This window comes from Plectropomus leopardus, chromosome 12 (assembly GCF_008729295.1).
Source record: "Plectropomus leopardus isolate mb chromosome 12, YSFRI_Pleo_2.0, whole genome shotgun sequence".
In the NCBI taxonomy this organism is placed as follows: domain Eukaryota; kingdom Metazoa; phylum Chordata; class Actinopteri; order Perciformes; family Serranidae; genus Plectropomus; species Plectropomus leopardus.
Window position 1 is genome coordinate 20384727 of NC_056474.1, and position 13309 is coordinate 20398035.

Consider the following 13309-nt stretch of genomic DNA (forward strand, 5'->3'; position numbering starts at 1 on the left):
TAAATAATATTCGACCTTCCTGGGATAATTAGGTCCAGATGTGACAAGTCTTAAGTGTAGTGGTTTTTGATCTGGACCTGGTTTAATGTGATTGAGATGTGGGGAAAAAAGCAGTGAAATCTCCCATTTTTTTTGCATTTTCAAAGATAAAATGAAGGTTTTGCAAAACTGAAAGTGGGTTTTAGACAGCGTTGAGGTTTTACTTCAAACGTCTAACATGCTTAGATTCACAAAATGAGGCGCAAAGAGCCGATGGGTCATTAAAGAATGTAAGTCACCTTTCCCTTAATTTTCCCCTTAAATGCTAAAGCAGAAGATACCAATCGGAAGCTAACTTCAGCGTCGTTGAAACTTCGTAGTCAAATTTCCATCGCATTGAAAGGTAGCATGCTTCCAGAAATTTAAAAATGGAGAGGATTTCTTGTGGTTTGCGTGGTGAAAAATAGTAATCTCTGAAAGAAAAATATATATTTTCTAGATTTGCATTAGCTGTTGTTTGACTCGCTTCTTCATTTTGGCTTTTTTTATGACTTTAAAAGGGCAGCGGGCCATGAGCTCCGGCAGACAGCTGGCAGACGGACTGACTGCAGCTCCACTGCTGATGCCTGTATTGAGCCGAGAGGTGCAGTTGATGCGGTCTGTCTGGCTCCTCCGTCTGGAGTGAAGCCTCTCTGAACTAAAACCAGAGGAACCATCATGGACAAACCACAGAGGTAATTCACTGCACGTTTATGTGACTATGTATTGTTTGTTTGGCCCCGTATATGTGAAATGCTCTCGTTGTGATCGTGTTATGGCTGCTCTTTTCGCACCTTCTTTTGTTATTATTTGTTTAAGGAACCACGATCGCTATCACCTCTCCCTGATGTTGTGAAATGAGATGATTTTGCAGCTTAAAGGAAATGCATTTCCTCTCACATCTCTTTCTTATTTGCTCGCCAAAAATGGTATGAGGTAACCCAGCGATGCATCGGTAATGGACTGCAGCTTTTTTTTTTTTTTTTCATATAAATGTACAGTGAGGAGGATAGTGATGCGACTCTGCAGCTGGACTCAGCTGTGCGATATAACGTGAATCGGTGCTCATTTTCCATGCAAAACACAACCGAGTGATTTGGTCCAGCACGCCGTTATGTGAGCCATATTGCTGCGGGTTTTACAAGCCGATATAACGATGGAGATGCGAGCACTTATGCGCGGCCACAGTTTAATCCTCTGAAAACCCCCATTCAGTGATAGAAACGACCCGGCGGCTTGGCACAGTGGCATCCTGACAGCCTGAAAGGCCTCATTGTTGCGGTGCAGCTGGCGCCGCCGCGCGCACCTTCTGATTGGTGTTTTCCCAGACCGGCGTGTGCGTGATTCCCAAACACCAGACCCCTTATCTATGTTTTTTCTTTCATGAATATATCACTCGCCTGTTTTAATCCTAGGGTGGGGCACTTCATGACTAATTGATTATGAGAAATAAGTGATTCCCAAGCTGGAGTTGAGGGGAATTCAGACCAGTTTACTTCCTTTTCTTGAAGAGGTCTGCTGGTAATGATAATTACAGGGACCACACTCTCCACTGGATGTCTCTAGTAAAGACAGATGCTCCTCAGATGATTTCCCCAGAGACAAAATACTAATCAAGAGGCCTGTCTGCAGTGGTGGAATGTAGAGAAGTACATTTACTCAACAACTTAAGTACAAATTTGGAGTACTTGTATTTTACTTGAGTGTTTTCTTTTTTTTATGCCACTTTATATATGTAATCAGATAATCAGCATGCAACATGGCTTTCCTTGCAAGTTCTGGGACATTTGACATTTTGCCCTGCACACAGTAGTTGCCTCAGACCAATAAAAAAAATGCTGTTTCATGTAAAGCACATTTATAGTGACATCTCAGTGGCATATTCAGTGACTAGCTGCTAATATTTATGGATTACCTGATGTCCCAAATTATCTGACCTCACCCCACGTAACCATACTTTGTCACCTCCTCAGGTGTGCCTGTAATGCTCAGGGGTGAGGAGGAGAGCAGCTGAGGAGGAGGAGATGGGCTGCACCTCTGCCAAGCAGGTGTCTGCCGTGCCCAACGGTGAGGAGGGCCAGAATAAAGCCTACAGCAACGGGGACCTCCTCTCTGGTCAGTCTGTTTACTGCAGATAGTAACCACGCATATTAAAGGCAAATGCACATGAAAGGTCTTTTTTAAACTATACAAGGTTTGACCATCATTAAAAAAAACAACGCTGGTCTATCAGTACAACTAACAATTAATTTCACTATCAATCAATGTGTCAGTAATATTATGCTAATTACTGGGTCAATGAAATGTTAGAAAATTATGAAAAATGTCACAATTTCTGGGAGCCAAAGTGATCAGTCTTCAAATTTCCTGTTTTATCTGTCCAAGAGTCAAAAATCCTCATGTATTCATTTTATTATTATTAAGAAGAAAAAAAGTTACACATTCGGACATTGGAGAAGCTGGAACCAATAATTGTTTAGCACGTTAGCTTGAAAAATGCCTGAGGATCCCTCTTTGTTTTCCAAAAATGATTATTAAAATTGTTGCCGTTTAATTTTCTGTTGATTTTGGTTGATTAAGCAGCTTGAATAGTTTAAGCTTTCTTATAAGTATATTAGTTATATATAAAATCTGTATATATGTGATATATGTAAAAACAAAAACAAAAAACAAACAAAACTGTAGGTAAAAGAAGTACAAAAAAGTGCACATTTCTGTTCTGAGAAAGAAAAGAAGAACAAACAGCTTTGCACTAATGTGTGTTTTCTCAGGTTTCATTTCAAGTTCTTGTATGATCTGGAAGCCAAATGGGAGAGAAAAGTTGTCCCTTTAAAGCACTTTTCTCTTCATATGTATTTTTTTGGCGTTTTGAGAGAAGGCAGACGTCTCTACGGCTGATGCTTTCAGCACTCGACAGGTCACATCAAAACAATATCACTGATAAACAGCACTACAGTTAAGAGGAAAATTATGTGGGTTTTTTGGGGAGGGGGTCCCTTAAATTGGATTTTCAAAACGATTTAAAGTGTCAGGATTAACCTCTGAACTCTTGATAACCGGTAAACTATCAGAGAAGCTTTAGTGCTTTATTATTTGCAAAATGGTCAAACAGTTATACCGAAGATAAATGTCTAATATTGTCTCAGTTATCAAAGCTGCTACAGAAAAATAATAAAGTGAAACTGCGAGCTTCAACGATAACATGCTCAGCATTAAAGGAATGGATTTTTTAAAGTGGGGTTGTATGAGGTACTTATCTATAGTCCGTGTATTACCAACAGTCGATGTCAGTTGGAAAGACCAGACGTTGGAGTACTGACATGGAAGCTAAACAACATGCTGCTGTGCAGGCGGCTAGAAACATGTTTTTTAGACACCTAGAGAATGAATATCAATTTAACCCTTTAACACCTGGATCGACATAAATGATCTCATTCTATGTTCAGGCGCCTTTCACAAGCATTTAAAACTTCTGAAACTTAAGAAAATTGGTTTGATTTCTTTCAAACACATGGGGGAAAATGCACTGAGCACCATGACAAGAAATTGGAAAAATGGGGGAGATTATTAGATTCGATTAGATTAGGTTATAAAAAAAAAAACCAGGGAAAATTTCCAGAGAACTGTATTTATAAATCTTAGAATTATATATTTTAAATTATGGCAAAGAAAAAAACATATTTTTTAAATTATTCTTTTTCATTTTTTTAGCGCTGTCTCAAGGTAATTTTCTTGTTTATTTTTAAATTGCATCCATCTTCTTCCCGTGCTTTTGAAAGAATTGAAGCCAATTTGCGCAGGTTTCAAAAGGTTAAGTGTACCTTTGATTAAAAAAACAGCTGCTGGTTTGGTTTGTTTGTGTTATTCTGTGAATTTGGCATTCTAAACACACACACACACACACACACACACACACACACACACACACACACACATATATATATTTAAATTAATTAGAGATTAGATTGACATCTACTGTACATTATACACCATGGATAAGCACTTCACACAACCCCACTTGAAAAAATCCGACCTGTCCCTTTAATCTGGTGTGTTATGACAGCATGAGTCCATCAGGCCATCGTTACTATGCAGTGTAACTGTATTTTCATTTCCTCCTCTCTACATGCGTGGGAGTGGGATAGAGGAGGGGGCTGTGCATGTGTGGGAGAAAAGATGGAGAGGCAGAGAAAAGAAGAGAATCAGGCTGACAGCTCATGTGTTCGCAGCTCGCCAACCATTGTTAAGAGAGGATTTAGTCCAGAGCGTGAGAACTCAAGCACATAATTACTTTGCCAAGTACTGAACTGTGAGAACTATTAACCCGGAGGATTGTGCTGATCGGGGCGGCTGTGAGTGTGTCGTCCTCTGCTGCTGTGTATTAATACGAGGAGATGTGCTCCCCTCTGCCTCTCTGTCTGTCTCCCACTCTGTCACAGATGAGTACAAGATGAAGGGAGTGGAGAAAGTCAAGTACATCAGTGGAGACGAGGGAGGAGTGGACGGCCAGGACAGCACAGTGCGTGGCTTTATTTCACTCTTTGCATTCTGTTTTACGTCTGTAACGGGACACTTGCTGGTTTTTTATGATGCCTTCTATCCATCTGTAAAAATATTCAATTTGTAATTCAAATACATCATGACAAAACCTTCATATTCAGGAACATTTGATCAGGTTTTGGAGCTCAGTGCTGCATACATTTGCAAATTAATGGAAAAAGGTGAATGAGAGTAACACAAAAATGCTTAAAGATATTGGAATTTGTATTAATATCACACATTTGTTTTAGGGCTGGGCGATATGGCTTAAAATGTTATCACGATATAATTTACATATCAGTCGAAATTGATAATTATTGTGCTAAAAAAGTCAAATCCTTTTTTTTTTCAAGTTTAAAGGCTCATTTTTACTCCTGAGGGAAAGTTAAAGAAACTAGAGGGTTAATTGTGGTTTCAGCTATCATTTATTGTCAAAATACAGTCATTTGTAGATTAAAACAAAACATATAATCAAATTAATATCAATATATAGACAAAGAAATCACAACTCTGGCATGTCAAACTCTTCGTTCAGACTGTGTAAACAGTTTTGTGTGTTTTAGCAGACAGTGTTAAAAAATATATAAACAAAACATAAATCTCAACTGTGGTCAGTATTTCTGCAAAAGCTTTACACCCACAATAATAATTTATGCCATTTCTCAATCAAAATAATAACAAAAGACGAATGTTTATGATGTTGTAAAGTAGCGTGGGATCTTTTTATGGCTGGGCGATATGGATTAAATTAAATATCATCATATGTTTGACCAAATACCTAAATATAAATATTGCGCTGATATTATAGGGTTGACTGTTGGTCAAAATATTTACGCAGTGAGATTTTTGAAAAATAATCATCAGTATGGCGATATAATGACCGAGTAACGCTCGATTCAGAAAATCCCATCACTTTACTTTAATGCAGCCTAAAAAGCTAGGAACAGAAAACACTTAAGATATTACAATATCCGAAATCTGAGACAATATCTAGACTCATTTCACAATACTGATATAATATCAAGATATTGCCCAGCTCTAGTGTGTTATGTAAACATTTTCTAATAACTTATTTTAAGAGTGTAATTGGTTTATATAAACTCTCATGTGATTACTCTTCTTATATTTAAATTGTGATTATTATAAAATTTTCAGCCCAGTTGTTGGCATTGTACGTTTCTGAAAACCAAAAACACATTACATTTGCATGTTTCATACGTATCACATCAAAGTACAAAAAGTATGTGAGCTGACTGTCATTTGGAGGTGGAACATGTCATGAGACATGTCACCTTGGCAGCATGCCTGCAGACCTGCAGACTAAGTCAGAGACCAACAATAAAAGTTGTGATTTTTGAGCCATTGCTGTTTGTAGCTAATTTTTGGGCATCAAATGTGGGTGTTGTGTAGCGCCTGTTTCTACTTCTGCAGTGGGGAAAAGCAGCTGTCTTTTGCTGAATCTTTGCTGCGTTTTGTGACGAGAAAGTGGATTGTAAAACTGTAGTTTTTTTTTTACCAAGACATTTCTGTATTTCCTGGTGGGATATTGCCAGAAAATGCAGTTTTATTTTACTGAATCATTGCTGTGTTTCTTGGTAGGACAATACCATGAAAAGTGATTGTTATTTACAAAGACATCGCTGCATGTCTATCAAGGACTGGGACACCCAAACTGGGTATTTAAAGCAAAAGCACAATCTTTTCTTAACTGTAACTAAAAGGTTTTCTTTCCTGAATCTCTCCATGTGTTGCTGAAATGTTAAGTTTCACTGTAAAGTTTCAACATTTCCACTACATAATAACATGCAAATGTAATGTATCTGTAGTTATGAGTTTGCATTAGTTAGTGTACACTACCAATTTTTTTTTCTGGCTGAGAATTTTGTGCTTTCCATTCTGCTTAATAATGCATTGTCTGTGTGTGTGTGTGTGTGTGTGTGTGTGTGTGTGTGTGTGTGTGTGTGTGTGTCCTGCAGGAGAAAAGTGCTCTCCTCGGTAAAGGTCAACAAATGGATGAAACAGGGTCAAATGGAAATGGAAAGATTCTGTAAGTGTCACTAACTGATGATGCTATTTGTGCGTTTACAATAGCACTAACATCTATTATACTACATGTATATATGTTGTGCAGTACTATTGTGTTTGTCAGACATCATCTAAACTTTTCGTCATGTCCTTCGTAATGCCAAGCCGTAACCTGTTGTACCGTTTTCCTTCGCAGGAGTATCCACTCCTCAGAGAGTCAGCAGGAATTCTTTAGGATGCTGGATGAGAAAATTGAAAAAGTAAGAAACAACAATCTGTCATTATAAAAGCGCTACTATTTGTTTCTGTGTTTTGTAGCAAAAAAGTTCCTTCTAAATGACATAATGGAGGTTAATCCTATCACTGCAACAAATCTGTAGCGAGTGAGGACACAGCAGATGACAGGATGATACCTAAAAAAAAAGCCCTAATCTGTCATGTCCTGTGCTTTTCAGTAGTGTGGTTATTTATGTTGTTGAAAACAACATGTTTCACTGAGAGGTTTTAAACTGGGCCTCGTGATTGTTTCATGGCATAAAGGGGCAGTTCAGTGATATCCTGTGTTTCAGAGTATCAGTCTTGCATTATTCTATACTTTTTCTCATTGTCAACAAATGCCATGAAAAGAAAATAACATTGAATTTCTTCCACTAAAAAGTATTCTACGTGTATCTAAAGCCTGATGTAGCTCATTCCTATGTGACACAAAGATCTCTTGTTGTATATAAACTATTTTAACACAGCAATGAGCCACACATGTTCTTTCATTATGCTGAGCACAGCCTGCCCAAAATACTCGCCAGCTGGATGTGTATTTATCCACTGCTAAAAATAGTCCCCCAGCAAATGCACCATTTACCCCTGTTTTAGTAATCTTTGCTAAAATAAACAGTGGCCAGCTGATAAGAGACATTTTTCGTCTTGTTTTTATGTACATATTTTTGTAATTTTTTTGTTTTATATCTTCAAAAGAAAAAAACTCTTTTTTGGTTTGTCGAATATGAAATAACGCCAGCCTTATCCTCTCTGCTTTGTTTCTGTCTGCAGTTTGTGTCTTCTGTCTTAGACAGAAGATATTTAAAATGCAACATGTCTTGTAGCTGCATTTTTGTTTGGTTAAAGGGAACCTATTGTGCTAGTTTTTCAGGTTCATAATTGTATTTTGGGGTTTCTAATAGAACATGTTTACAGGATATAATGTTAAAAGAAACTGAAGTTTCTTCATACTGTCTAAGCTACAACACCTGTATTCACCCTCTGTCTGAAACGCTTCATTTTAGTGCCTGGATCTTTAAGCTCTCCTCTTGAAAAAGCCCAGTCTGCACTGATCGCTCAGTGTTTCCGGGTCTTCCATATCTTGGTATCTCTGCAACATCATTAGAGCCCAAGAACGTCTTAATTGGAGAATAGCAGCACTTTCTACTGTTAAAAATAACCAATAAAAGCTTCTAAAAACAATTCAAACATGTTCCAGCAGGAATATGATCCATAATCAGGATAAATTAACATCACTTCAACCAAGTTTACATGTTTCCCTGACGTTAGCATGTAGCTACATGTAGCTGTGTACTTGCATCACAAAAAGCATCACAGTGGATTTCATTCATTATAATTTGAATAACGTCTGGGGATTTTAAATATATTTGCCATTGCATGATGTACTGTTTAGACTATAAATATTGTGATACTAATTCATTGGGCTAAGCCTTAGGAATAAGAAATTCATACTAATTAACTAATAACTAATTTTTTTTCCACAAGTGCAATTATTCTCCATGTGCAATTGGTGTATATATTGTTTGTACATATTTGATATATATACTTTTTTTCTAGAATGTGAGTTGTTGGCACCTTGTAACTTTATGTTACTATTTTGCACTTTGTTTTCTTATTTACTTGGCACCTTGTTTTTTATTATTCAATTTTTTTTAATATTTGTAATTATTTTTGACTATTATATTGTTCTTTTTTATCCTGCACCTCATAGCTGCTGTAACACTGCAAATTTCCCCACTGTGGGACTAATGAAGGATTATTTTATCTTAATAAACGAGACTAAAAATGTAACGTGCACTAACATCTGTGTGTTTGGTTCACAGGGCCGGGACTACTGCTCAGAGGAGGATGATCTGACATAGCACTGTGGTCGTATATCCAACAGCTCCGATACGAAAGAACTGTGATCGCAGTGCTACAGCTGGACCGTATCATGTGTTACCATGTGGGGGGGGGGGGGGGGACTGTCCCTTGTAAGTACACGCCTGAGAAAAACGGATTACTGACTTGAATCAAGCACCTTTTTGCCCTCCTGCACACAACCTCAGTTCCTGCTTATATATCAACCAAGAGAGAAATGACCACAATTCAAAGATGGTTTATAACTTTTACTTCCTTAATGAAGCCATTGCAAGATGACAGAGATGTTGGGATTTTAAGATACACCTGCTTTTCTTTCCCTCCCTGGATATAAGTCCTGGACCGTGGCCGCCACTGAGACTTTCCGTAGACATTTGAAACAAACTGTCGCACATATACATTTCCAGCAGAAGCAACCAGTGCTCTCATGGACACTCAAAGTGAAAATAACCTCTCTATCTGCATCATTTTGAAAATTTCGTCCTTGAATGCCTCCCTAAAAAGTCAAGTTTGAAAACTTCCTGCATTCCAAGACACAGTATGAACCTCTTTTCTACAGTATGTTGGCCGGTGCAGTGTGTTTGTCTGTCCATGTCTGTTTCTGCGATGATGTAGAGTATTTATGTTGAATAAGGCTCAGGGTTGAAGTGTTGTAATCTCTGTCTCATGTAGTCGAGTCCTTCCTCTCATTTAGACACTGTTGCACCATTAAAGAGACACTCATGCACTCACACAGCAGGGTCACTCATGTCCCCTGTTTCAGTATACGTCCCGTGCTGACCCTGCAGGGTGGACACTGCTACGTCACACATAAGTCTGATTTTGCTCACCAGTGTTATGTTGTTGTGTTCAGTTTCTATGTTGAATTTTTGTTTTTCTAGAAAAATAAAAAGTGTTTTCGGTAACTTATCCATTCATCTGACAATGTTGTGTCACTTTAAAGAAAAGCCAAAAGAACAAAGTGCCAGATGACTCGTTTTGTCAACAATAATACTCCCTGCAGCTCAGCTAGTTGGCATTATTCAAATTAATACCCCATTACTGCATTTATCAACATTATGAACTGGAGCTTGTGAAAATAATTAAATTTGGTGATAACATTAAGTGAAATCTCAATGCACGTAGGAATTAGAGCCAAACTGATACACTGGCATGACAGATATTATCAGACAATTTTAGCTTATAGTTTTTTTTTATTATTGGTCGTTAAAGGGCGAGTGTATGGGATTTACTGGCATCTAGTCGTGAAGCTGCAGGCAGCAACTAACTGAAAATTTTCCTGTGTGCTGCAGAGTTGTCGTTCGGCTTCCACAGGCATCTATTGGCAGAAATTGAATATAATTCATAGCTATGATAGCATTAGTTTAAACTCACTTGTAAATAAGAACTGTTGTGGTATAGTTACTTTAAAATGAGCCGTTTATCTCTGCATACTGAGCCGGTCCTCTTTCACTGAGTCCACCATGTTGTTTCTACAGTAGCCAAAAAGGGACAAACCAAACACTGGCTCGAGATTGGGCCATTCATGTTTTTTTTTGTGTGTGTGTGCTTTTGAGTCAATTGCTGTAGTGTTCTCCTACGTACTTGTCACACATGAGACATTTCAGTTGGTTGCAATCTGCAATCTTCCCCGCTAGATGCCCCTAAATCTTACACACTAGATTTTTAGCAAATAAAAATAAATTTAAAATCCCTGCAAACACATGAATTCATTAAACACACCTTGTTGCCTCTTTTGAAAGGAGCTAATTTAATGTACACTCTCCCAGTTAGCTTTATTTACGGTTTACTTTTCTGGTGTCTGGTTCAGCCGTTACATGTGAATACCTCTGATTCCCAATCGTCACATGGGTCAGTGATCTTTTTGAAATCAGAGATATTTCTGCTTTTAATGATATAACAAAATAAAAGGGGAAAAAAACGGGATTTAGGACACATACTTAATATCTATTTGGCATAAAAAACATTTTTTATGTCCTTATAATAATGACAAATATGTCTTGATAATCAGTTCATTTTTATTAAACTTTAAAATATCAATATCTGCATTAGCCTCAGATATCAAGCATCAGTCAGTCTGCATTAGTAATTATCTAGAATATTTTGTGGATCCATCTCATCAGCCCCCGTTTTGAGAAACATGTGACCACGTACTGTCACGTGTATGGCTGTGTGAACACATCTCTGAAGGAGCACCTTGTCAGTGCATCTGTCTCACTGGCTAGATGTAGCTTGTTGTTTCTCCCTGGGAGCACTCTGACTGTGGTTCGGTCCATTCGCACCTTCTGCCATGATCTTTGTTTTAGGAGCAGCTCACATGGACAGACCAAACAACTGCCTGTTCATCTCTTCTACGTTTCACCAACGACACCAAGGTGTCTTCTCATTCCAGCCGGTCAGTGCTTCTGTCGTCTCTTCCGGTGCTGCCGGCGTCCCAAATCCTGGAAGGGTCCAACAGGAGGGTCCGGCGTCACCAACCCATCAGTCATCCTCTGGTAGACCAGCGTGGAGTCAGAAGCTACAGCGCACAGCAGCATGGGAAAGCCTCTGTCCAGCACGAGACGGATGCTGCACAACAGAGAGGACGGAAGCTGTAAGTTTGGGAAGATAACTTTTGGCAGTAAAGTAAATCTGGGAGCTTCTCCAGTGTCTCGTTACCTTTTGTGGCTCAGAGGTTGGTGAACAGGGAGAGGGAAAATGGTCTGAATGGGTGCTCCTTCCTTCTCTCTCCCCTCCAGCAAAACCACCTGCAGCTCAGGACTCTTGACACAAGACACCTCTTTCCACTGACGCACTGCGGAGGACAGGACACACAGGGTCAGAGGGAGAGCCTAACTGAGGCTGAGACTAACTGTAAGTCGTTACGGGGATGTGGGACTTTTGTTGACGAGATGACTTTTCTGTCACCACTGAATATTGATCCACCTTTTTCCTGTTTACATGTTTTTATCTTTTTCTCCGGCTGGCCAGACAAACACAAATTAAAGGATTACAGGCTAATGTAGTTTGTAACTTCTGTGCAAGTCAGAATTGTGTGCTCTGATAAAAACATGACAGTGATGTAAAAACATTTTGCCCTTTAATATATTAAACTTAAAAAAGGAAAGAAAGAAATTTCGTTAAAAAAAAACAACTTTTAAGGCATTTAACTCATAATGGTGGGAGTAATTTCCCTGTCATTTTCATAATGACATTTACAGAAAATACAACTGGGTAGTTGAATGAATTCATAAATAGGTGTCAGACGCCCCCTGCCTCTGCATGGCAAGAGTAACAGGTCCTTTATAAAACCTAAAAAATCTTGTCAGACTCACCCTCAGTGAGATCCATGTACACGAGGAAAGCTGCGTGTATTTGTGCACTGTCCTCAACCCCCAGGCTCTTCATTTGCAGATACTGAAACAAGACAGAGGCGCTGTTTATTTCATGATCTCACAGCAGACCTGTGAACGCAGCACGGAGCTCCTCGGACACTCACCGCGGGGTGCTGAAGCATCCAGTTCGCAGGTGCGGGTTTCTCTGTTTTGGCTGACGCTTCTGACATTTTAATGACTGAACCTGCTGAGCGAAGCTACTGTTTGATCAACCATGGTCTGCTGTCTCGACATGTGTAAATCGTGTTTTCAGGTTTGCCGGCGTGCTACAGTATTAGTCGTCCGGGTGGAAAATGTTACTCGCTCATGTTTTCATCTAAAGCTATCAGACCGGAGACAGCAGCCGCCTTACAGACTGAACGAAGGGTAGAAAAAGCACGCTACACTGTCGCTGAAACTTTGAAGGTAAAATCTTTTGAATGCTTTTTTTTAAACTTATATTAAGGCCTATGCATGTATATTAACTTTCAAAAATAACACAAATTACATATTGTTCATATGTTTCACAATACAGTTTACTATGACTACTACCACCACAACTATCAGTATTGTGGAGTAACTGGTTACATGTAACCATTTATAGTAATTAAATTATAAAATAAATGTATTTGTGATCAGTTACAGTTACTGAGAAAAAATAATAATTAAATTACAGTTACTAAACAAAGTGTTGGCGATTACAAAGGAGTTGCATATAAAAAATATTTGCAGTAAAAGGTTTATATGTGGAATAAAACATTAATTCTGATGCTTTACATATTTTTGCTCTGCCATATTTTTGACCAGCAGGGGTCAGCAGATCCATTGAGACAAATGTGATATTTTTAGGTGAAAAGTAATCAAAGGTAATACGTTACAGTACTTTGATGAAGTAATTAAAATAGTTATGTAACTTTGCCGATTACATTTTTAGCAAGGTAATCAGTAATCTGTAACTTATAACATCTCCAAAGTAACCTTCCAAACTTCTACTTCTACTATTACTACTACTGCTACTACAATCACTACTACTACTACTGCTAAAAAAAATAATAATAATAATATAAAAAAATACAAATAAAAATATAGAAATCTCTATTGTGGTTAGACATTTGAAAAAATATGCATTGTTATGTTTTACAATATTTAGTTAGCAGTTATCAATAATATTAACATCATTAAATACACCTTCAAGAAATTAAAAATCTAATTTGTAGACAGACAAATAAAAAAGCAAT

At 38.1% G+C, this 13309-nt stretch overlaps 2 protein-coding genes across 2 annotated transcripts; one reads left to right on the forward strand and one right to left on the reverse strand.

Moving 5' to 3' along the window:
• Nucleotides 1–361: 361 nt before the first annotated feature.
• zgc:55943 (uncharacterized protein LOC406337 homolog) lies at nucleotides 362–9746 on the forward strand. Its single transcript, XM_042498316.1, has 7 exons — nucleotides 362–382; nucleotides 540–713; nucleotides 1992–2133; nucleotides 4458–4537; nucleotides 6534–6604; nucleotides 6779–6842; nucleotides 8682–9746. The coding sequence occupies exons 3-7, from the start codon at nucleotides 2043–2045 to the stop codon at nucleotides 8718–8720; spliced, it is 345 nt and encodes a 114-aa protein (XP_042354250.1). The 5' UTR covers nucleotides 362–382; nucleotides 540–713; nucleotides 1992–2042; the 3' UTR covers nucleotides 8721–9746.
• A 1012-nt stretch (nucleotides 9747–10758) lies between these two features.
• On the reverse strand, nucleotides 10759–12351 carry tsen15 (TSEN15 tRNA splicing endonuclease subunit). Its single transcript, XM_042498434.1, has 4 exons — nucleotides 12197–12351; nucleotides 12033–12114; nucleotides 11377–11512; nucleotides 10759–11286 (listed from the first exon to the last, which is right to left on the reverse strand). The coding sequence occupies exons 1-4, from the start codon at nucleotides 12260–12262 to the stop codon at nucleotides 11115–11117; spliced, it is 456 nt and encodes a 151-aa protein (XP_042354368.1). The 5' UTR covers nucleotides 12263–12351; the 3' UTR covers nucleotides 10759–11114.
• Nucleotides 12352–13309: the final 958 nt, after the last annotated feature.

Coding starts and splice junctions, on each gene's coding strand:
- zgc:55943 (XM_042498316.1), top strand. CDS start 2,043: ATGGGCTGCACCTCTGCCAAGCAGGTGTCTGCCGTGCCCAACGGTGAG. Junction 2,134..4,457: donor CAACGGGGACCTCCTCTCTG/GTCAGTCTGTTT, acceptor ACTCTGTCACAG/ATGAGTACAAGATGAAGGGA. Junction 4,538..6,533: donor TGGACGGCCAGGACAGCACA/GTGCGTGGCTTT, acceptor TGTGTCCTGCAG/GAGAAAAGTGCTCTCCTCGG.
- tsen15 (XM_042498434.1), bottom strand. CDS start 12,262: ATGTCAGAAGCGTCAGCCAAAACAGAGAAACCCGCACCTGCGAACTGG. Junction 12,115..12,196: donor GGATGCTTCAGCACCCCGCG/GTGAGTGTCCGA, acceptor GTCTTGTTTCAG/TATCTGCAAATGAAGAGCCT. Junction 11,287..11,376: donor CAACCTCTGAGCCACAAAAG/GTAACGAGACAC, acceptor TCTGTTGTGCAG/CATCCGTCTCGTGCTGGACA.